Below are 24909 nucleotides of genomic sequence, written 5' to 3' on the forward strand. Positions count from 1 at the left end.
CAGAGAGTTAGTTTGAGTCCCTAGGATAGCTGTATTTTCAACTCTTTAGCCACAAAAAATCATGTCTGCTGCATAATCAAGTGGTTAACAATTGTCCTACATTCCTACCATCACCATGGAAGAGTGAAACAGTTCCATCAATCTCGAGAAGACACTAGAGATTAAGAAGTGGGCTCGACTCCTTTCAAAGTCATCCTAGAAACAATTTTCCATGGATATTCTTCTCTTTTAACTCTGGGAAAATATGGAAGTACCAGGCATATAGGACATGAATTCTTCCTTCCCAGTAGAATAGATATACAGTATTTATTCTTCTCACAATACCACAGATACTCAGAATTAGAAGTAAGAGAATCTTCTTGGAAGGGAATTCAGTGAAATGAAAGCTATCATAATCCATCATACTCCCTAGAAAATTATGTCATGCTCGGAATGGTGGGTGGCAAAAGAGGAACTGTAAGATCATGTTGGTTAGATGGTGCAGTTGGATCTGACGTAGTTTCCACTTTGCATGGGTTTCAATTTCTTGTCTGTGACGTGCCTTCTCAAACAGTGAGATACCTTCTGCAGTAGCTTTATGCCAAAGAACACGGTTTTGTGCAGTTGTTGCCCAGGTGTTAGCATTTATTTTGGTGGTATTCAGAGTCTTCTTAAACTGTTCTTTATAATGTTTCAAAGGAGCACCTTGAGGCCTTCTGCCATGACCATTCTCACCATAGAGAAGTTGTTTAGGCAATCTGCTATAATTCATACACTGGGTGTGACCAACCCATCTAAACTGATGCTGATGATGGAGGCTTCTATGCTGTTCATAAGCGCCAATCACATGAAACAGTAAGCTGTATTTAGCAGGTAATCTCTGCATGTAAACTTAAATTTTGATATTTTCAGAGTTCTTGACAGCAGTTGGAAGTGAATTCCAAGGTCATCTGAATGATTATCTGATGAAACATATTGCTTATTTGCTGAAAGTGTGTACATTTATAGAGTAAAACATAAAATTAGTTAAGTAGAGTAGCAGTCTCTGAAAGAGATGTTCCACAATTATTTGTGAATTTAATAATATATGTCATCATAATAGTATTTCAAAAATGGAAAATTGTGTTTATCAATTTATCATTCATCTCAGTCCACCAGAGCTCCTATTCGATTAGTAGCCTAGTTAATTTTGATTGGCTTCTTATTTGTCCATACTTGTAGGCTACTCTAGGATGTTATGGAATCAACTTGCATGCATTCACAAGATCAATAGTTATATCTTAGTTGGAGTCTTTTGCTACCTGGTGGGGACGAACTCCGTGAAGAAAACACGAATATTTTCTGCAGCTAGACTGTAAACAGCATACACCTTGTCCCGGAGAGCACGATGTAGGAGGTAAATGGCAGCACGGGCAATTTTATTAGGAGGATGCTGTAGATCAGTTCTCTCTCCACAAACCTGTGCTCGCAGTTCATCTTTGAGCATACGAAGACCTTCCTCCTTATCCGAATACTGCTTGGAGTAAAACTTTTCAACCTGAAAACAGACAAAAAATATGCATTGGTTGCTTTGAAAAGCAACTAATGCTTTTAATCTCTTCACTCATGCATAGATGTTCAGCCAAAAAAAGTTTGAATAAATAGGTTAAAAGTCCCTGTGTAAAGGCTAGTTTCTTAGGGGAGACAATGTTGAAAATAATGTTTAAATTAATTATGGTATTTTAAACCTATAACAATAGAAGAGGCTGCTTGCTCACACTGGAATGCATCAATGGTACCGGTAAAACATGATTTCATTAATGCTATAAGCAGAATCTAGTTTACGTGGCTGTTGTGGAACCAACTGTCTGAATACATATACTGAATACATGTAACAAGAACTACCAGTCTTCTGCTTATGACCATAATCATGTTTGGGAGATTTAGTGAAATCTGCACTGCCAGTTAAAGCTAAAATATAGCACACAGCGCTATCAATTGGTGGCAAACTGCAAGGTAAATGAAATAATATACCATCCTAGAATTGTCCAGTTCCATGGCTAAGTGATCAGCAACGCCTTAGCCTTTGATCTTCCGGTTTGATTCCTGGTTGGGTCACTGGATTTTAATCTTAAAATGGTTAATTCCCTTTGCTCAGGGACTGGGTACTTGTGCTGTTCCCAACACATCTGCAACTCATAAATCAGATACAACACTATCCTCCACCGTTACAAATAATGTGCAATTTTCCATACATGGCAGATGCAGCTCAGATTGCCAGATATCCTGATTTTGATGGTATTTCTCGATATTTGAATATTTTGCTCCATAATTTCCTACTTCCTGCTCTGTAGTTCAAGTTTACCTGTTTTTTTCACTGTTATAAATATAACTTCTGTCTCCATTTGAATTTACTTCTTAGCTGTTTGTTATTCAAATTTTCCTTTGCTATAACATGAAATTTAGTGTTTCATGCATTCTTTGCTTTTATTCATCTGTTGCCTATGTGAGTAGTAATAAGGCCTCCGCATGGCAGCTTACACAGCGCAAAACATGTTTTAGTTCCACACTCGCCACTAGACTTTGTGTTAGCCTTCCACTTGCAGACATACATGGAAATTGTGAACCAAAAAGTTAAGTTAGTGAGTTTTTAGGTGAGTAGGCCTTAAAATGAATTATATGAGGCGTTGATTTGTGTATTCAGTCTGTGGTGAGTACATAGTTTTTATTTAATAATAAGATTAAGATAATTTTTGGTGCATATTGATAAATATACAAGGTTCTGTATTTAGCACCAAGAGAGTATTTATTGTAAACAGTCTATTCACAGGATATTTATTGCATGTGCTAAACAAGGATTTATTGCTGTGTGCCATTCTGCAAAAATAAACTTCAGAAAGATAGTGGAATTTCTTTCCACAATTTCCCAACAAAAGCAGAATTATAAGAAAAATTGGTCAAAATTACATCACGTTAGGTGACAAGAATCAATCAATCAATCACTACTGATCTGCATTTAGGGCAGTCGCCCAGGTGGCAGATTCCCTGTCTGTTGTTTTCCTAGCCTTTTCTTAAATGATCACAAAGAAATTGGAAAATTATTGAACATTTCCCTTGGTAAGTTATTCCAATCCTTAACTTCCCTTCCTATAAACGAATATTTGCCCCAATTTGTCCTCTTGAATTCCAACTTCATCTTCATATTGTGATCTTTCCTACTTTTAAAGACACCACTCAAACTTATTCGTCTACTGATGTCATTCCACGCCATCTCTCCACTGACAGCTCGGAACATACCACTTAATCGAGCAGCTCGTCTCCTTTCTCCCAAGTCTTCCCAACCCAAACTTTGCAACATTTTTGTAACGCTACTCTTTTGTCAGAAATCACCCAGAACAAATCGAGCTGCTTTTCTTTGGATTTTTTCCAGTTCTTCAATCAAGTAATCCTGGTGAGGGTCCCATACACTGGAACCATACTCTAGTTGGGGTCTTACCAGAGACCTATATGCCCTCACCTTTACATCCTTACTACAACCCCTAAATACACTCATAACCATATGCACAATGATCCCCAAAAGGAACTCTCACCCCATCAACACAGTAATTAAAACTGAGAGGGCTCTTCCTATTTGTGAAACTCACAACCTGACTTTTAACCCCGTTTATCATCATACCATAGCCCACCGTCCATCTCACAACACTATCGAGGTCACCCTGCAGCCGCTCACAGTCTTGTAACTTATTTATTACTCTGTACAAAATAACATCATCTGCAAACAGCCTTATCTCTGATTTCACTTCTTTACACATATCACTGATATATATAAGAAAACATAAAGGTCCAATAATACTGCCTTGAGGAATTCCCCTCTTAATTATTACAGGGTCAGATAAAGCTTCACCTACTCTAATTCTCTGAGTTCTATTTTCTAGAAATATAGCCACCCATTCAGTCACTCTTTTTTCTAGTCCAATAGCACTCATTGTTGCCAGTAGTCTTCCATGATCTACCCTATCAAATGCCTTAGATAGGTCAATCGCAATACAGTCCATTTGGCCTCCTGAATCCAGGATATCTGCTATATCTTGCTGAAATCCTACAAGCTGAGCTTCAGTGGAATAACCTTTCCTAAACCCAAACTGCCTTCTGTCAAACCAGTTATTAATTTCACAAACATGTCTAATATAATCAGAAAGAATGCTTTCTCAAAGCTTACATGCAATGCATGTCGAACTGACTGGCCTGTCATTTTCAGCTTTATGTCTATCACCCTTTCCTTTATACACAGGGGCTACTATAGCAACTCTCCATTCATTTGGTATAGCTCCTTTAACCAAACAATAACCAATAAGTATTTCCGATATGGTACTATATCCCAACCCATTGCCTTTAGTATATCCCCAGAAATCTTATCAATTCTAGCTGCTTTTCTAGTTTTCAACTTTTGTATCTTACTGTAAATGTCATTATTATCATAGGTAAATCTTAGTACTTCTTTAGTATTACTCACATCCTCTATCTGGACATTATCCTTGTAACCAACAATCTTTACATACTGCTGACTGAATACTTCTGCCTTTTGAAGATCCTTGCATACACACTCCCCTTGTTCATTAACACATTCACTCCCATAGATACTTTAAGGCATTTAAAAGCTGCCTATGTGCGGGACCATATCCGAGTTAAGGTGTTTAACGCTGCGCGATGTAAATGTCGTTTGAATTTAGTGAAAATTCGCACGAAGTCGTAGTTCGTGGTGAAAACCATAGATGGCATATAAATGACCAATCCCTCGCCCTGACTACCTGAGCAGAGGGTACATTCCAATGCTTTCTTTCTTTTTTTCTTTGAGTAAACACAGACCCAAGCCAGTCGTGATATTCTTGTGAGGGTTTGTAGTGAAGTGAGTTTTTGTGTCGCAAGAAGATGACGAGTTACAAAGACAGTATTCGAAGTGAGGAAATTGTAGACATACTACTGAACGATGAAACCTGTGTAAGCATCATTGATTATTATCAGTTTGTGCAGGGAGTGGATACAGCCGACCAGTATTTGGCAATGTATCCGTTCATGTGAAAAAACAGTGAAGTGGCCGAAAAAAATGTTTTTCTACATTTTGCAGTGTACATTTTTTAATGCATTCCGGCTTTTCCGAAAGTTGAATCCGAACTCAAAAATAACTTTTTTGACATTCGTGTAGACTATATGTAGAAACTTCTTACAAGACAGTGAACATGAAGAACTATCAGAAGCTGCAAATATTTCTGTGTCACCGGTCCCATCTCAGTCTTCAGTAGGCTCGTCAGCATCTATGTGTAGCCCAAGGTGCAGCCTCATAAGCGAACTCCGGCTGATGATTCACCATTTCGACTTGATGGGAAAATAAAGGAGCCTGTACTTCATAAATTCCCAGGCATGAAATCAGACAATTTCCCAACTAGACGGTGCAGTGTGTGCGCGAAAAGCAACATCCGGTGCAAAACCAGGTGGTTCTGTGGAAAGTGTGGTATGCCTCTCCATCCAGGAAAATGTCAAACCTGATACCACAGCCTCAAGCACTACTAGTTATCATCCTAAAGGTATGTTGAAAATTTCAATATTGTACTTACGATAGTTTTCATACAGTAACATTTAATGTAACATATTGCACTATAGAGCTGAGGGGATTTAAAAAGGCCGGGCTGGAGGTTTAAAGCACCCACTGAGGAGCCAGTAGTGAATGTGTTCATGATTCCTGGAATGTCCTTCTTGGAACCTGTTTCTGCCTTAACTCTATTTCATTCCAACCTGCACCTCCTTCTTAGTATCTTTATTTCTCTGTTATAATATAGTGGATCTTTAACATCCCTTACCACCTTTAAAGGTACAAACCTATTTTCAGATTCCTCAACAATTGCTTTAAACCCATCCCAGAGTCTGTTTACATTTTTATTTACCATTTTCCAGTGATCATAGTTACTTTTTAAAAAACTTCCTCATGCCTGTTTCATCAGCCATATGGTACTGCCTAATAGTCCTAATTTTAATACCTTCCTTTCTTTCACATTTATTTTTAACTACGACAAAAACAGCTTTGTGATCACTAATACCATCTATTACTTCGGTTTCTCGATAGAGCTCATCTGGCTTTATCAGCACCACATCCAAAATATTCTTCCCTCTAGTTGTTTCCATCACTTTCTGAATCAGGTACCCTTCCCATATTAACTTATTTGCCATTTGTTGTCATGCTTCCTGTCATTTGCATTACCTTCCCAATTGACATTTGGTAAATTGAGATCACCCGCTATGATCACGTTCCTTTCCTTATCGTTTCCCACATAGCTGATTATCTTATCAAATAATTCTGAATCAGCGTCAGCGCTACCCTTTCCTGGTCTGTACACTCCAAAGACATCAAGTTGCCTTATTATCTTTAGAGATGAGCCTTACACACAGAATTTCATGTTTTTCAGCCTATACTTTTTCGTAGCTTACAAATTCTTCCTTCACCAGAATGAATACTCCCCTCCTACCATTCCTATCCTATCTCTACGATATACACTCCAGTTCCATGAGAAAATTCCTGCATCCATTATATCATTTCTCAGCCATTATTCCACTCCTATTACAATATCTGGTAAGTATATATCTATTAAATTACTTAATTCGATTCCTTTATCTACAATGCTTCTATAATTGAGCACTAACATTTTTATGTCATCCCTACTTGATTTCCAGTTTCCTGTTTGCTTAACCCTTTCAGACCTGAAAGAAAACTGGAGGTGTGAATTTTTGTTTGTACGTCAAGAACTGACTAAAATGCTCCTCAATACACATATTAATAGTTTATTTTACAAAATAAAAACTAACATCCGAAAAACAGGACCCACACAATCGTGCGTATCAAAATTCAAAACCTCGTTGTATCACGTACGATGGTGTAGCTTCAAAATTTACATTCACTAACCAATGTACACACTTCATTGAATATATTCCGGTATTCAGTAAAGCTTCTAGATTAATATAAACGCAGTAAATAAATACTTACTTTCGGCACTACTGCTTCCTGCCATCTCGCCGATCAACTGTGCTTTTTAAACTCTTCTTCCTTCGCCCTGGCGGTCAAGCGCATACTAAAATCAATTGAAATACACGCCACGTGTCCTGCACAATCACTGCAGTCCAGTGTAGCGCCGAAAAAACATCAAATACGGTCAGGGATAACTAAAATACGAACCCGCACAATTGTGCGTACTCGGTCTGAAAGGGTTAACACTGCTCCCTAGGCCACCCCATTTCCCTGAATGTACCTGCCTATAACCCTTCTAATCAAGTTTCCTAACTTATATGTACCACTGCGGTTTAAGTGAAGGCCATCTGAGCGCAGATCCCTGTCTCCTACCCACCCATTAAGATCTAGAAATCTCACTCCCAGTTTCCCACATACCCACTCTACAGTATAGTCTCATTTAAATCCCCAATCACCTTCCAGTCAGTATCCCTCCTACACAATATTCCACTGATAACAATCTCGGCTTCCTTAAACTTCATCCGTGCAGCATTTACCAGATCCCACACATCCCCAACTATGTTGGTACTTATACCTGCTTGCTTTACGTTGTTAGTACCAACGTGAAACACTACCACCTTCTCCTTTCCCTCTTCCTTCTCTTCTACTTTCCTCAACATTTGCCTCAATCTGATTCCTGGATAACACTCTACCCTGGTTCCCTTTCTTCCACACACTTTCCCCACATGTCTAACGATGGAATCCCCCATGGCCAGAGCCTCAACCCTACCCACCTCATTTGAATCCCTCCCCTCCTGGTCAGCCCTATCTTCTCTCACTGATGCAGAAGCTACTTCCTCCTCCCTTTTCTCCCTCCCATGGCCCTGTTCCACCTGTCTTTTCCTTTCTACTACACTACATTTCCCTTTCCTACCTTTTCCCTTCCTCCTACTTCCACACATATCAGCAACAGTTCCCTGTTCCTCATCTTCCCTCCGTTGTTCTACCTGCAGCGACTCGTACCGATTTCTTACAGACACCTGTCCTGAATTCTGATCCTGAACAGAGCCCTTAGCCAGCAATCTCCTTCCCCTTAAAACATTAGACCACCTGTCTTCTACAATTCCCCCATTTCCTTCACATACCTCCTTTACAACTACTGTATCCTGTACATTATTTGAGGGAGGCCTACTTTCCTTCCTGTCCTCTGAGAGAATCCTAATTATCTCCCTCAAACTCTCCAACTCCTCCCTCATACTCCTTAATGCCTGGCCACACCCACAGTTCCTACACTTGCACTGCTTAGCCATTATTTACGGAATAATGGGAAGAAAAGGAAAAATAAAATAACTTATTCTGTGCAAATAAAAATGAAAGGAAAGAAATATTGCCCAAAAAAATGAAAGGAATGAAATATTGTCGAGGATAGTTCACAAAGATCACACAACAACAAGGTAATTAATGTAAGCTACTACTACACTATAATACTGCTTAGTTGTACGAATTTGTTTTTCTACAACACCCTATCAGAACGAATATTACTGTTAATTACTGAAAACCGGAAGTAATACACAAGAATTAGGTCTACACAATTCTAAACTGCAGTTAAGTCTACCCTAATTACTGCAACATAATTATAGTAAGACAGTTAATACAGACACAACAGATACTATAGATACTATAGATACTACAGATACTATAGTACACAAATATTTCACAGTAATAGAATAAACACACTAATTTATAATAAGATACCTACTATAATACACTACAATGATTTTAAACTATGTTCAGATGTATCCTAATTATAATACAACAGGTTATTACTAAGCACAAACTGAAATGGAAATTACAATTAAAGTTTGAAATTTGCAAGACTACTCAAAATAATAGAATAAGCACTCTAATTTCTAATAAGTCACTACAATACACTACAACAGTTTAAAAACTATGTTCAGACGTATCTTAATTACAATAGGTTATTATTAAGCACAAATAGAAATGAAAATTGCAATTAGGCCTACAATTTGAAATTCGCAAGGACTACCGTACTCAAGGATTACCAACAAAGTTAAACGCGTAGACAGAAGATTATGTGGCAGTTTTACTCAAAATCTGCAGCTCTGTTGTACATAGAGAACATTTTGAAAACACTAAAACACAACTAAAACCAGACACCTTCTTCCAAATTCAATTCCTATGCTTGTTTCAGGGTATCCATCATATTTGCATGACAAGGAGTAGGCGTAATAAAGTGCATAAGTTACCTAAGAAATGAAGCTATGAAAATGCATTCTCGCAGGCAAGTACAAATATTTCAGATGACCTACAGTGATCGCTTGGTAGGCCATGGCTCTTCGGAGCTGCTGCGACATGGGGTTTGATTTTGGTTTTAGGTATGTATGTTAATTTTCCTATTTTTGTTTTTAGGGATTTTTTTACTTTTTGCAAAATCAGTGTGGCAGTCCTAGACATAGCCCACCTTCATCGGATGGTCTGTCTTACAAGGGCTGCACCGGGCTAGCAATAGCCACAAAATTAAAAAAAAATTATTATTGTCCTAGTATCAACCTAGAATGAGTCATTGAGTAAGGTACTGATTAAGTGACTGAACTCCAATATGTGAAAGCGATACAGAGACGTCCTAAAGTTGAGTATGAAGAATTGCCACATTGATGTTGGCAACTGGCAGGATGGAGCGTTGGGTGGCCGATATGGTGACATAGTGTCCGTTAGAGCCTGCGGTATGAACAACAGCGATGGAGGCACAAGTTCTATAAAAGAGATCTTAGAAAATAATTAGAAAATCATAGAAGAAAATAATGATCACCAGGTTCTACAATAACAAGTGCCAGCACTGTGGCAAAGCCTGTGGTTCTAGCATTGGTTTCTTCAGCCATGCAAATATTGTTAGGCTGTACCCATAATCGATGACCATGATTCACTCAAAAGACAGTTCTTATAACTGCTACTGAGTGAATGCCTATGGTGATGATGATGATGATGATACACTGGAATGTGGCTGCTATCAGAGTCAAATTTTGAACCTGATCCTCTTAACATGCTCAAAGAACATCTCAATTCTGCCCCTTTCCTCCTCCTTGGTGTACCCTTATTGTTTGTCTGGACAATGTTACTCCCTATTGCTTGAAATCTATTCTGAGTTGCTCTGCAGAGAAGGAGTGTTATTTGACTGTTTAAGTGTTCAGTGATTTGGATGGGGTTTAGAATACAGCTCTAGTACCCTATACCTCTTTTAAGAGGCAACTCAATGTGGTCACTTCCCATGGGATCTCATCTTGGGGAAATGTCTTTGTAACCATGAGGTCCTTAGCTGAGATTAGCATTGTTCCCCAGACTCCTTGCTTCCATGTTTCCCATTCAGCCTTCTTTGGTCAACTCCTATCCTTTTTTTTTGACCCTGATGGTTTAGGTTTGTGAGACCTAGATCTCTTTCACTTTCACACTCCTTGTGGCCCCTCTCTTCCTTTTGCCAAACTCTTATTCTTCAAAGGATCAGACCTGTTCATTTTTATTTAGTTAAAGTGGTGATGATGGTGATTACTGTTTTAAGAGGAAGTAAAAGTAGGCAACCATCCTCTATATAACACTAATCAGAGAGGAAAAGGGGAAGGGATCCGACACTTTGAAAAATGAAGGTATCAGTCAAAGAAATGCAAGGGCCACAAAGGGCATGAAAATGAACAACTCCCTAGCTCTCGCAAACCTAATAGCGTCAGGGTAAGAAAAGAACAAGAGTTGACGATGGAAGATCGGATAGATGAAAGTGAGCAGCCTGGCAAAAGTAAGTGGAAGCAATGCCAGGACTCAGCCAATGGCCCCATGGTCGCCAACCCACGCTCCAAAGTTCAGAGCCCCTGGGCCCCTTTTAGTCGCCTCTTACGAAAGGCAGGATATACCGTGGGTGTTATTCTACTGCCCCCACCCACAGGGGGATTTAGTTAAAGTTAGGAAGTGAAGGTTATCTATACTTCCACTTAAAACAATAATCACCGCCACCACCAAGGCTGTTTGCGGATGATGTTATACTGCATAGAGTAATAAACAAGTTAAAGGATTGTATGATATTAAACTGTGTGTAAAGTCAGGTTGTTTCACCAAGAAGAAAAGTCTCTCAGTTTTAATTATAGTGTTGATGGAGTGGAAGTACCTCATGGAGATCTCTATAAGTACTTAGGTGTTCATATGAGGAAATATCTTCACTGGGATAATCACGTTAACAGGATTTAAATAAAGGTTACAGCTCTCTTCATATGGTTATAAGGATCTTTATTTGTTGTTGTAAGAATGTGAAGAAGAGGGTGTGAAAGTCACTTGTAAGACCCCAGTTAGAGTATGGTTCCAGTGTATGGGGACCCTCACCAGGATTATTTGATTTGAGAACTAGAAAAGATCCAAAAGTAAACAGCACAATTTGTTCTGGATGATTTCTGACCAAACAGTAGTGTCACAAAAGTGTCACAAACCTTGAGCTGGGATGACTTGGAGTAAGGATACGAGTTGCTTGACTAAGCAGTATGTTTCCAGCTGTTAGTGGAGAGATAGCGTGCGTGGAATGACATTAGTAGACGAATAAGCTTGAAAGGAGTTTTCCAAGGAAAGATCATAATATGAAGATAAAGTTCAAATTAAAGAGGCCAAAATATTCATTTATAGGAACAAGAATTAGTATTGGAATAATTTACCAAGGGAGATTTTTGATAAATTTCCAATTTCTTTGAAATCATTGAAGAAAAGACTAGGCAAGCAAGTGATAGGAAACCTGCCACCTGGGTATCAGCTTGAAATGCAGATCAGTGTTGATTGATTGATTGATTGATTGATTGATTGATTGATTGATTGATTGATTGATTGATTGATTGATTGATTCCAATGCACAGACAACTTTCATTCATATTTCAAGAGGAAATTAATTATTCATCTGAGTAGTTGTTTACCAGCTTCAGCAATAGTACGGTAAGTACTATTGGTATGTACTCTATGTTAGCTTATAGAGCTTACCGGCTGGACTGGAGTTCATATTTTGAGAAGACACTCGAACTGGTTTCCAAACTGTTGAAGGATCAGTACAAGAATTGGTTTACCAGTAAACAGCATTTTCCTTCTTGTTTTTAACAAGCTGAGGACCGTCTTCTGCTATTGCAGTGAAAAGATTCACAGCAATTAATGGTATGTTTTGACAAACTTGAAAATTCCACCCAAATTGTTGGGGGTTGTTGGTTGTCTGCAGCAATATAGGCTAAGTATCAAGAGGATAACCATACATTTCATTTAACCATATATCCATGGGTTTGATAGCCATTAGGTCCTCAACAAAACATGATTCATTTTCTTCTGGTGGCAAGAGGGAATGTCCAAATAAGGATTTTAATAGTTATCAGATTTCTGATTCCTTATTTAAGAATTCAGTAAGTAACCCAAGACAAGGAATTTTTCTCCACCATGGCTGTCTAAGATAGAATTTGAAGCCCTTAATTTTAACAAGACAACACTTCAAATATTATGGGAACCAAATTGTGTAATGTTATATTCCTGACCCAAAACTAATGGGAACCAACTCGAGGTCTGGATGTTCGGCTTCAGAACCAACTCGAGAACTCCAAACTTTAATAATACCAACTGATGAGCCCACCCTAGCACACGAGGGCGAAACGCTGGCAACCAAGAATGAGTTAGCTGGAAAATTTATAATGTCCAATAACGGACCATTTATATTGGTATTATAAATTTACTCATTCAGGACAAATATTTCAGATTCCCTATGGGAATCAACATCTATATCATCTGATGGCCAAGCAGGCATCAATTTTTAGTGATGAGACAGTCTCTTAGTGCATTGGCACTGCCGGTGGCTCCAGTTAGCCTACGCAGTGGCCTCCACGGTATGCACTAGCCACCGTATTGGTAGGTGTGCTAGGTACCAACTGATGAGCCCACCCTAGCACACGAGGGCGAAATGCTGGCAACCAAGAATGAGTTAGCTGGAAAATTTATAATGTCTAATAACGGACCATTTATATTGGTATTATAAATTTACTTATTCAGGACAAATATTTCAGATTCCCTATGGGAATCAACATCTATATCATCTGATGGCCAAGCAGGCATCAATTTTTAGTGATGAGACAGTCTCTTAGTGCATTGGCACTGCCGGTGGCTCCAGTTAGCCTACGCAGTGGCCTCCACGGTATGCACTAGCCAGCGTATTGGTAGGTGTGCTAGGTACCAACTGATGAACCCACCCTAGCACACGAGGGCGAAACGCTGGCAACCAAGAATGAGTTAGCTGGAAAATTTATAATGTCCAATAACGGACCATTTATATTGGTATTATAAATTTACTCATTCAGGACAAATATTTCAGATTCCCTATGGGAATCAACATCTATATCAACTCCAAACTTACCAGTTCAAGACCGAAGACGCTGATTGGCAGGGCAGCTTGTTTCTTCTCACGCTCATTGAGTTTTGAGCGAGTGGACTCAGTATCTGCCTGATAATCGCGAAGAACACTGGTATGACAGCTGAAATGAATATAATATAATATAGTATAATAGTTTGTATTTTAGTCAAAATCAGTTAATTATGGTTTCTCTTTGTCAGTCTGTCTACAACAATGTCTACAACACATTAAAAAAATATATATATTAGTTCTTCACGATCCCACTGAAAAAATTACTATTAATAATAATAAAAATAACTTGTGCGAGTAACCAGTTTGAACTGTTTAGATGCCTTGATAGTGATGTATTTGAAATCTCCCTGCTTGACAGTGCCTATTATAAAAAGGGCAGTATGGAAGACGGCAAATCATTGATGATTAAGCTTAGTGAAAATAGTTGGTGAAATATTACTTCTTCAATTACCAATTCAAAATTGGCTAATTGGTGGCCAAATGAAATAAGCCATCTATATCGTGTGAATCGGTAAATATGAAGAAGAGATTGTACAATGACAGTAATGTTATTTAAAATATGGATGTATTTCATCGGATGGTAAGCCAAAATGTATTGCTACTTTCAAGTCCTATCTGCCGAAAGTATGAAGCCATCAGAGTTACCTTGGCACTTGTAAACCAAACTCCAATGTTTCAGAAACAAACTTGGGAATTTTTCAAAAGAAAAATACATTTTGAAAAATCACAAAACTTATATTTGTAAACCAAGCCTTCAAGCATCCTATTGTATAGCACTGCGGGCACCGTAGCCGAGATGTGGTTAGCCCCATACCATTGCAGACTGCAACAAAATCATCCATCCCATTTGAAAGGAATTTTGTATTGTCGCTTTAAAATAAATGTGTTTAGAGAGATGTGTTATGTTTATTATTACAAAAATGTTCTTCTAACAATATTATGTTTTGATATGTGTTCATTTATCATAGAAAATATTGTCTATTCCCTTCATACGCGCTATTCTTATTTCACGATCCCCTTTATATAAAGCTACGATTGCTATAAGGGTCGGAATCCCCAGTTTGAGAAACGTTGATCTACAATAAGCAGAAAATGCTACAGTATATTAGCACTGTTCCCAGTTACAATGTTGAAAGCACCAGCTGCATATGCCCTTAAAGTAATAACAATTCTGGTGATGGTCGAGACAAGGTTATTTTGATGAACAGAAAAGAATAATAATAATAATAATAATAATAATAATAATAATAATAATAATAATAATAATAATAATAATAATAATAATAATAATAATAATAATAATAATAATAATTCATGGATTGTCACCCCTCCCCTTCAACCTCATCCTAGATAATGTAATGAGGGAATGGGAAAAAAAAACAAAATTGAAAAATACCTGGAACCCAGTAAACATTGGGACACAAATAAACAAGCTTGCAATTCAGTGCTTAGCCTTCGCAAATGACCTGGCCCTTTTGTCCAGTGATGAAGTTACAGCGATAAAGCAAGTTGAAATTCATTCTCCAAGAATGTGCCAAAAAGGTCGGACTTCATATCTCCTTCCAGAAAAGTGATATTTTTTGTTCAAAAAACACTTCAAATACCTGGGCAAAATCCTCAAACCAACCGGACAACAAAAAATAGCCCAAAACAACTGTGTCAAAAAACTCAGAAGAGCATATGGGAGAACAAGAAAAATCTACAACAAAAAGTGTATGTCTCTCCATGTTAAGATTAAACATTACAGTACTGTAATCAGACCTGAGGCTTTATATGCAGAGGAAACTAATGTTTTATAAAAGGGCAAGCTCGAAAATATAAAAGAACAGCGAAAAATTATGAGGAAAATTTTAGGAGCAAGACACACGGAAGAAGGGTACTGCCTCCAATCCCGGAAATCCACAGAAAAATTATTTAATATTGTGGTGGCAGACCTCGGGAAAAGAAGGTAAAAATTGTATGGGCATGTTAAGAGGGTGATTTCCGACAACAGAGTAGCGTTACAAAAATGTTGCAAAGTTTGGGTTGGGAAGAATTGAGAGAAAGAAGAAGAGCTGCTCGACTAAGTGGGATGTTCCGAGCTGTCAGCGGAGAGATGGCGTGGAATGACATTAGTAGACGAATAAGTTTGAGTGGCGTTTATAAAAGTAGGAAAGATCACAATATGAAGATAAAGTTGGAATTCAAGGGGACAAACTGGGGCAAATATTCACTTATAGGAAGGGGAGTTAGGGATTGGAATAACTTACCAAGGGAGACGTTCAATAAATTTCCAATTTCTTTGAAATCATTTAGGAAAAGGCTAGGAAAACAACAGATAGGGAATCTGCTACCTGGGCGACTGCCCTAAATGCAGATCAGTATTGATTGATTGAGGGGCTGCCTGGCCGAGGCAGTAAAGGCGTGCTCGGTTCGCCCGGAAGGACGTGGGTTCGAATCCCCGTCAGGAATTCGTCAAATTTAAGAAGCGAGATTTCCACTTCCGGAGGTGCATATGGCCCTGAGGTTCACTCAGCCTACACCAAAAATGAGTACCAGGTTAATTCCTGGGGGCAAAGGCGGCCGGGCGTAGAGCTAACCACTCTTCCCCATCACGTGCCGAGGTTAACAATGGTGGAAGCCTTTACCTTTCACTCCTCCAAGGGCCTTCATGGCCTGTACGGAGGTGGACTTTGCCTTTTTTTTTTATTGATTTGATTGAGGCTTACAGAAACCAGACTAACCCATCAAATTCTTTAAAGGGTTGATAAACTGAAGAATTTCCCTTGAACACAATAAACAAAAGCGGACATAAAGAATGCACAAATTCAACCTGAAGAAATTTTGAAACCAAATATATACCGGTACAGAAAGAAAATTGACAAGTGGGAAGTTACTCCAGAGAATGAAGTACCGAAAAGAACAGGTATTAAGTGGACGGAAGAAAGGAAGAATATCTTTAATGAACAGATGAAAGCATCCTGGAACCTCCACAAACTAAATCATAAATAAAGCTTTGTGTGTTCTGAAAGGGACCCTTCATGCTTAATAATAATGATGATACCGGTAATAATGTTATTGGCTTTACGTTCCAGTAGAAGATTCTAATAAGTAATTTTTTTGGTATAATCACCGCCACACTGTTTCCTTAAACAGACAAAATCTCTCTTGAAACCTTCTGTCTCAATAATTTTGAAAAGGGTTTCCCTTTTCTACAATTAATCCAATACGTCAATTTTGATTACGATTCAGATGGTCAGGATACATTTCATCCTTGGTACCTACCATTCAAAATATGAAGTGCGTCGCCATCTTATTACGTGTCTGGGTGTCTGGATTTGGCACGCATCATCTTGAGAAACACAGACGCCAATCCATTGTCAACGACGATTATTGTGGTGAATAAGGTTGCACAGTTGCACCAGGTTTTCAAAGTGATCATGACAGCAAATCAGAACAATAAATCTCTCATGGACTGCAACAGTGGCATAACTCAGAAAAACAAGTTCTGAGATAAATAAGTTTATCTGACGGACTGCAGACAATAAATAAATTCTTCTTCAACACTGGCACAACTCAGGCTACAATATATCATTATTAATGAACAGAATGTGCTGCGCGACTGCCGAGCTCCAGATGCAAACTGAGAAGCACCAGTATTGCAGTTAATGTAAACAACAAAGAAGCAGAGAATGTAACAGCGGAATTTCTGCCATTTGTTGGTGGAATATTAAACTATAAGGTATGCCGCTGTTGCTGCTGGAAGGAAGACTATTCTGCAATGCTGGAGAGTGCATTAACTCCAAATAAGTATCTTTCTGAGTTGTGCCACTATCCGACGGGAAGAATGAATCAAGGGAGGAATCATTAGATGTTCTGATTGTAAAACACCAGTGTGTGGTACTTGTAGGCTACAGTGAAAGTATGCACTGATTGCACCCTCTAAACCAGTCATCATGAAAATCAATGCCATTACTCTCTCACTATGATAGTAATTAGATGTTAATTAGTTGTTTAAAGACACTGGTACTGGTAGTGAATTTCTCCTGATGAAGTATAATACATTTATGGACAGAAAATTACTTGGCTAACATGTTTTTAATGTCCATATTTGGAAATAGGGTTTATGATTAATGTAATTGTTCTTATGTTTTCTTTTTTGTTAGTTATACGTATTAAACAATACATTTAATAAATATTGTATGTAAACAAACAAATCTCATATTTGTGCTAATGGTACCCACTGCCTGAGCGCCGGCACAGTACGCTCCTCATATGCTTCGTAGCTGGTCCGCACAGGCGCCGTCGCTGCTCCAGCAGACTTGTTTCTTCGACGAAGAGAGCTACGCAGTGCTGGAGGATTCTGCTGCACATTAGTAGGGCTTGTGGTGGGGCTGGACTTCGGACCTGAAACAAAATTATGTCTCATATTTTATCCTTACATTCTTAACTAGCTACCTCCCACCGCGGTTTGTAAGTTTGATGATTATAACTAATTTATAAGAAAAAAAAAATACTGACGGGCATACTAGAGAAGCACCTGGAAGAAGGGCCTAATGCAATGTCATTTGGTACAGAGGTACATCGGAATGGTATGTGTATATTACTAGAACAGAGAACGCAACTGTTGTGCTCTCCGAATGGCTCCTCGACTTGAAGATCCGCTGCTTTAGATTTAACATTTATTTTATTGTTATTTAGCCGGCTCCATGGCTAAATGGTTAGCATGCTGGCCTTTGGTCGTAGGGATCCCGGGTTCGATTCCCGGCAGGGTCGGAAATTTTAACCATCATTGGTTAATCTTGCTGGCACGGGGGCTGGGTCTATGTTTTTGTCTTCATCATTTCATCCTAATCACGACGCGCAGGTCGCCTACGGGAGTCAAATCAAAAGACCTGCACCTGGCAAGCCAAACATGTTCTCGGACATTCCCGGCACTAGAAGCGATACGCCATTTCGTTTTGACTGACCACGACTGATCTAGGATTTACAATTATGTTATATACACTGCCTGCTCGACCTGCATCCGATGGCTGCTTATACTGCCTGCTCATTAAAACATTTTAACATGGCACTAAATGAAACACTCCGTTTACAAATACCCACAGCAGGTGGCAGCACCAACCGGCTCCAGACCTGTCGGAATGAAATAGCGGGAAATAGGGTAGTACTGTACTTGTTTTCAGTGAAAATGGTGTACTGCTGCGTGGATTTCTGCAAATCAAAGAAAGGGAAACCAGAATGCCGTGGTATTTCATTACCTTCAAGTACGGAATTGCGTCGAAAGTGGTTAAGTATTATATCCAGGGAAGGAAACAGCAAGGGAAGTAAATGGATTCCTTCTGACTATTCCGTGGTTTGCAGTCTACATTTCGTAAATGATGACTTCAAAGTGACCAGCAAAACGCGAAAATTAAAAACAGGATCTGTACCCAGCCTTTTCCCTGATTGTCCAGCTTATAAACAACCGCTAATTTCAGCGAAGAGGAGGAGAAGGGATTCAAACACAGAGACGTCTAACATGAGCTCTTCAAACATCTTTGCAGAAAATGGTAAGCGTTATATAAGGTTTGAAGTAGTGATGGGCTAGCGACGGAATCGAGTAGAATCGAGTAATGTGCTCTTAGAATCGGTATTACTCGACTCCAGACTCGAGTCCAAGCCACTGCCTGCTCGATCTGCATCCGACGGCTGCTTATACTGCCTGCTCATTGCAACATTTTAACATGGCACTAAATGAAACACTTCGTTTACAAATACCCACAGCAGGTGGCAGCACCAACCGGCTCCTGAACTGTCGGAATGAAATAGCGGGAAATAGGGTAGTACTGTATTTGTTTACAGTGAAAATGGTCTACTGCTGCGTGCCTTTCTGCAAATCAAAGAAAGGGAAACCAGAATGCCGTGGTATTTCATTCCATGACACGGGCTTTTTCAGGAGATCCAGTTGAAGCCATGTTTAGTTCTATAAAAATGGGCGGAGGGTGCAATGACATGACTGACTCCCGGGCTACTCAGAATTCTATGAAGAGAATTCTGAAATCCGGTATGTTAATATCCACCGATGGTGCTAACGTTATCCATAAGCAAAATTCAAAATTTTCTGCCTCAGTATCCTCTCCCGGACTTGACGAACCAGAACCAGTGATGCCCGCTGTGTATGTACTTGATTTACTGGAAGATGTTCGTGAGCCCCCTGAGTCGGTGTGTGTCACTTTGGAAACTGCTTCCCATGCATTAGTGTGTGGTTATTTAGTGCATGTAATCGAAAAGAAACAATGCAGCACGTGCTTGAGTAACGTTTCCCCCTCAGTTAATGCATCCCCATTGATGAACTTAATCAGACAGTCTGTCAGAGGAGGCCTGCGCTATCCCCAGCAAAGATTTATTGGCCTAATTATGGGGCTACAGAATTTAAGGCAGCTCTACCGTACTGCAAGAAATCTGCAAGTCTGCTCCAGACTATAAAAAAACTATGTTCTACCCTCTTTAAATAATAATAATAATAATGTTATTTGTTTTACGTCCCATTAACTACTTTTACGGTCTTCGGAGACGCCGAGGTGCCGGAATTTAGTCTCGCAGGAGTTCCTTTACGTGCCAGTAAATCTACCGACACGAGACTGTCGTATTTGAGCACCTTCAAATACCACCGGACTGAGCCAGGATCGAACCTGCCAAGTTGGGGTTAGAAGGCCAGCGCCACTCAGCCCGGCTCTACCCTCTTTGTGCTACTGTAAGATTTTAAAGTGTATTAGTAACAATAAGCACCAGGAACTTGTGTCAGAAACTGTGGTGGCCAAATTCGTAAAACCTCTACTTAGTAATGTAGGGAAGTACCATACAGACAAAGTTTACAGGTTTTCTTATTCGTCGAAATTTCTTTCTCGAAAAGTCCTGAAGCTATCACTCTCTAGAGCACCACTTTATGCATACAATTCTTTAATTTTTCTGTTACTTTCATATTTAAAATTTTGCTTGTATGCTTATCTAGTTGTATTCACGCAATAACTGGGTACGTCTGGTGCTGCGATCTAGCGGCAGTTCGTTTGTAAGTCGTGTTACACGTTTGAATATGGAATGAGCAGGCAGTATAAGCAGCCATCGGATGCAGATCGAGCAGGCAGTGGTCCAAGCATACTGATGTCGCTATCTGTGGACATGCCTTAGAACTAAAATCTACTGTACTGGAGTGCACGGCATTCAGGGTCACCCACAGAATATTTTGGTGGTGTGGAGTGCAATATGTTTGCTGCTGATGATTGATGTTGTTCAGTCATCGGTCGTCAATAATTCGATTGTTATGATTATTATTATCATCATCATAGGCACTAAAGGTTGTGACTTACTAACAAACTGTCAGCTGTTTAGCTAGAACAGAATGACGTTCTGTCCGCTGATTTGCTGCGTGAACGTACGTCACATTCTGGACGCCTCATCTTAATACCCGACATTATATCTGCCGAAAGTATGATGTACATATAAACTGCTGTAATTCACCTGTTCCCCCGGACGATTGTAGGCTTTGGCGCGGTTAGCAATAGGCTATGGTTACAATAAATCTGTCATACTACCGATCATATTAGCACATCTACGCCCGTGTATATGCATAATGGCTACATGAGATATAATTTACCAGTAGCGAAGCAATACAATGTGTGCAGAAATACCGTCTATAGTCTACAAATAGCACATGTTTAAAATACACTAATTACAACATACATACCGTGACAGGGATTTGAAATAATAATAATAATAATAATAATAATAATAATAATAATAATAATAATAATAATAATAATAATAATAATGTTATCACTTTTACGTCCAAGTACGTACATTTGTATGGTTTTCGGGGATGCCGAGGTACCGCATTTAGTCCCCCGGGAGATTTTTTACGTCCCAATAATTCTACCGACACTAGGTTGACGTATTTGAGCACCTTCAAATACTACCGGAATAAACCAGTATCGAACCGGCCAAGTTGGGCTATGAAGGCCAGATAAGCTATATTATCAATATTAGAATAGATGGCATATTCAGTGAAGTGTGTGCGAGACGCCGTAAACGGATATTTTCATATCTTATTATGCGTATTAAGTGGCATTATTATCGTTCTCAAGTAATTATCAAATTTAGGTTATTCCTTTTGCGCACCCATTCAGTTTTTTCATATCGTACCGCGCTGTCGCAATACCATAAACCCTCAGCGACCGCTTGTACGCATGCTTCATCCATCTACGAGCCGGCGAGTGAGCGAACGTGTGACGTCATGCTATCATCGAGCCTTCGCAAGCGAAGCGAGTCCGAGCCTGGACTCGAAAGAATCGAGTACCGCGATTCCAGGCATCACTCGCGCACATCACTAGTTTGAAGTATTACATACTAAGTAATACAATTTCTGGAACCGAGCTGGATAGCTGCAGTCGCTTAAGTGCAGCCAGTATCCAGTATTTGGAAGATAGTAGGTTCGAACCCCACTGTTGGCAGCCCTGAAAATAGTTTTCCGTGGTTTCCCATTTTCACACCAGGCAAATGCTGGTGCTGTACCTTAATTAAGGCCACAGCCGCTTCCTTCCCACTCCTAGCCCTCTCCTGTCCCATCGTCGCCATAAGACCTATCTGTGTCAATGCGACGTAAAGCAACTAGCAAAAAAAAAAAAAAATTGCACTGTTAATATGAAGGTACAAAACAGAATAATATGCTGTCATATATTCCATTACAAGTCCTTTGTTAGTAGTATAAAATACCGGGTGAGTTGGCCGTGCGCGTAGTGGCGCGCGGCTGTGAGCTTGCATCCGGGAGATAGTAGGTTCGAATCCCACCATCGGCAGCCATGAAGATGGTTTTCCGTGGTTTCCCATTTTCACACCAGGCAAATGCTGGGGCTGTGCCTTAATTAAGGCCACGGCCGCTTCCTTCCCACTTCTAGACCTCTCCTGTCCCATCGTCGCCATAAGACCTATCTGTGTCAATGCGACGTAAAGCAACTAGCAAAAAAAAAAAAAAAAAAATTGCACTGTTAATATGAAGGTACAAAACAGAATAATATGCTGTCATATATTCCATTACAAGTCGTTTGTTAGTAGTATAAAATACCGGGCGAGTTGGCCGTGCGCGTAGTGGCGCGCGGCTGTGAGATTGCATCCGGGAGATAGTAGGTTCGAATCCCACTATCGGCAGTCGTGAAGATGGTTTTCCGTGGTTTCCCATTTTCACACCAGGCAAATGCTGGGGCTGTACCTTCATTAAGGCCACGGCCGGTTCCTTCCAAATCCTAGGCCTTTCCTATCCCATCGTCGCCATAAGACCTATCTGTGTCGGTGCGACGTAAAGCCCTTAGCAAAAAAAAGTAGTATAAAATCGTGTCAATATACTGTTCTTCTTCTTCTTATATTATTATCATTATTATTATTATTATTATTATTATTATTATTCATTACGCAGGTAGGCCCTATTTAGTTGTTTCGGTTTTACAGTTATAGCGAAACTAATGTCAGGTTCTCTCTCTTTCTCTTTCCAGTCGACTCTTCGTTTACGGATACAGAGGTAGGCCAAAATACTAGTAACAACGAACTGTGTGACGTTGGTTGTCAAGTTGATACAATGGATGACAGCAGCATGGAAAGTCTAAAGAGAACAAATAAAAGGCTTCGTGTTGCGCTATTCAGAATGAAGAAGAAAATAGTAGATCTGGAAGAAAAATTACACCGATCAAGTAAACAGCTTGAAGATTGTAATACGCAACTGAAACCACTGAACATTATAAAGAAAGCTGCAGGTGAGGGTGTTGTGAAGGCCATTTATCTTCAAGATCAAGTGAATAACTTTCAGAAACAGCGCCCATTATGGTCTGAAGAAACTATACGGCATTGCATTTGTTGGCGGATTGCTTCTCCGAAAGGTTACGAGTATGGGCGGAGATCAAAATTAATACTGTCACCTTCACGCAGTACATTAGACAGGTATCTAGGGACGGTGAAGTGTGGAGCTGGTATCTCGCCACTAATAAAGGAAAGACTGCAAGCAGAAGCAGCTAATTTGAATGATCTGAAGAAAGTTTGCTCCCTTATTTGCGACGAAACGGCAATTAAAGAGCGGCTGCTATATAATAAAGAAGAGGACAGATTCTATGGACTTGTCGAAGCAGAGGGAGTCTATAACGAAGAAATTGGAACAAACCCTCAACTCGCCAACAAATTGTTGTGCTTTGTGATTCATGGGTTGACGAAGAAATTTACGATTCCGGCTGCCTGCTTCATGGTGAAGGCATTACAGGGACATGAGCTTTTCCTCCTGGTTCAGCAGGTTTTGAAAGCTGTCGAAGAATGTGGTTTCTATGTTATTCGTCTGGTGACGGACAATCATAGAACAAATGTTTAAGAAATTTGGTGATGGAGAATTAAAGTCGTGTGTAGTTCATCTTGCAACGCCATGAGACAACTATATTTGTCTTTCGATTATTGTCATATTATTAAAAACATCAGATCTCAGTTTCTTGAACATGATATGGCAGATAAAGACGGCATTATCACTTCATCTTTCTTAAAGGAGCTGTATCGTCTTCAGAAGAATCTCGTAGTGAAACCGGTCCGGAATTTAACGAGGAAGCACGTCGAACCAAGTTCTTTTGAAAAGATGAATGTACTCTATGCTGTGCAAGTGTTCTCACCGCCAGTCACAGCAGCTTTGCAGTTCCTAATGGAAAACTCATCGCGCCTGACGGCAAGAGTCGATTTTTCGGAGGCTGGGCCTACCATACGATTTATGAAATCTGTGTATAAATTCTTCAATGTCCATGACACCAGCGATAAAACACAGCACTTGAGGCAAAATAATCCGGACAAAATGATGTTCTTTTCTCCAGCAGACGAGCGTCTCCAGTGGCTGAAAGACGATTTCTGTCAATATCTTGAAGAGATACAAGAAGCGTCCAAAGCTCTCAATCTAAAGGGACTTACGAAAGAAACACATCAAGCTATTCTGTTTACTGCTTTATCTACTTCTTCGTGCATTGTTCATCTTCTACAGAATGGATATTTTTATGTGCTGACACGGGCCCCGAGACCCAGTTGAAGCCATGTTTAGTGCTATAAGAATGGGAGGAGGGTGCAATGACATGACTAACTCCCGGGCTGCTCAGAATTCCACAAAGAGAATTCTGAAATCCGGAATTTTGATGTCCACCGATGGTGCTAACGTTATCCACAAGGAAAATTCAAAATTTTCTGCCGCAGTATCCTCTCCCGGACTTGACGATACAGAACCAGTGTTGCTCCCTGAGTATGTACTTGATTTACTAGAAGATATTCGTGAGCCCCCTGAGTCAGTGTGTGTCACTTTGGAAACTGCATCCCAGGCATTAGTGTGTGGTTATTTAGTGCGGATAATCGAAGAAAAAACAGAATGCAGCACGTGCTTGAATAACGTTTCCACCTCAGTTAACGCTTCCCCATTGATGAACTTAATCAGACAGTCGGATAGAGGAGGCCTGCGCTATCCCCAGCAACGATTTATTGGCCTAATTATAGGGCTACAGAA

At 39.6% G+C, this 24909-nt stretch overlaps 1 protein-coding gene across 1 annotated transcript in view; it reads right to left on the reverse strand.

The window, feature by feature from the left end:
- The window catches only part of LOC136875653 (centrosomal protein of 104 kDa), a 321673-nt gene that overhangs the window by 95845 nt on the left and 200919 nt on the right, over nucleotides 1–24909 (reverse strand). Inside the window, exons 8-10 of the mRNA XM_067149196.2 lie at nucleotides 17612–17774; nucleotides 13380–13497; nucleotides 1281–1516 (exon numbers count right to left, since the gene is read on the reverse strand). Coding sequence (XP_067005297.2) covers nucleotides 1281–1516; nucleotides 13380–13497; nucleotides 17612–17774 — 517 coding nt within the window. The remainder of the gene's footprint in view (nucleotides 1–1280; nucleotides 1517–13379; nucleotides 13498–17611; nucleotides 17775–24909) is intronic.

The sequence above is a fragment of the Anabrus simplex genome, chromosome 6, assembly GCF_040414725.1.
Source record: "Anabrus simplex isolate iqAnaSimp1 chromosome 6, ASM4041472v1, whole genome shotgun sequence".
Taxonomy (NCBI): domain Eukaryota; kingdom Metazoa; phylum Arthropoda; class Insecta; order Orthoptera; family Tettigoniidae; genus Anabrus; species Anabrus simplex.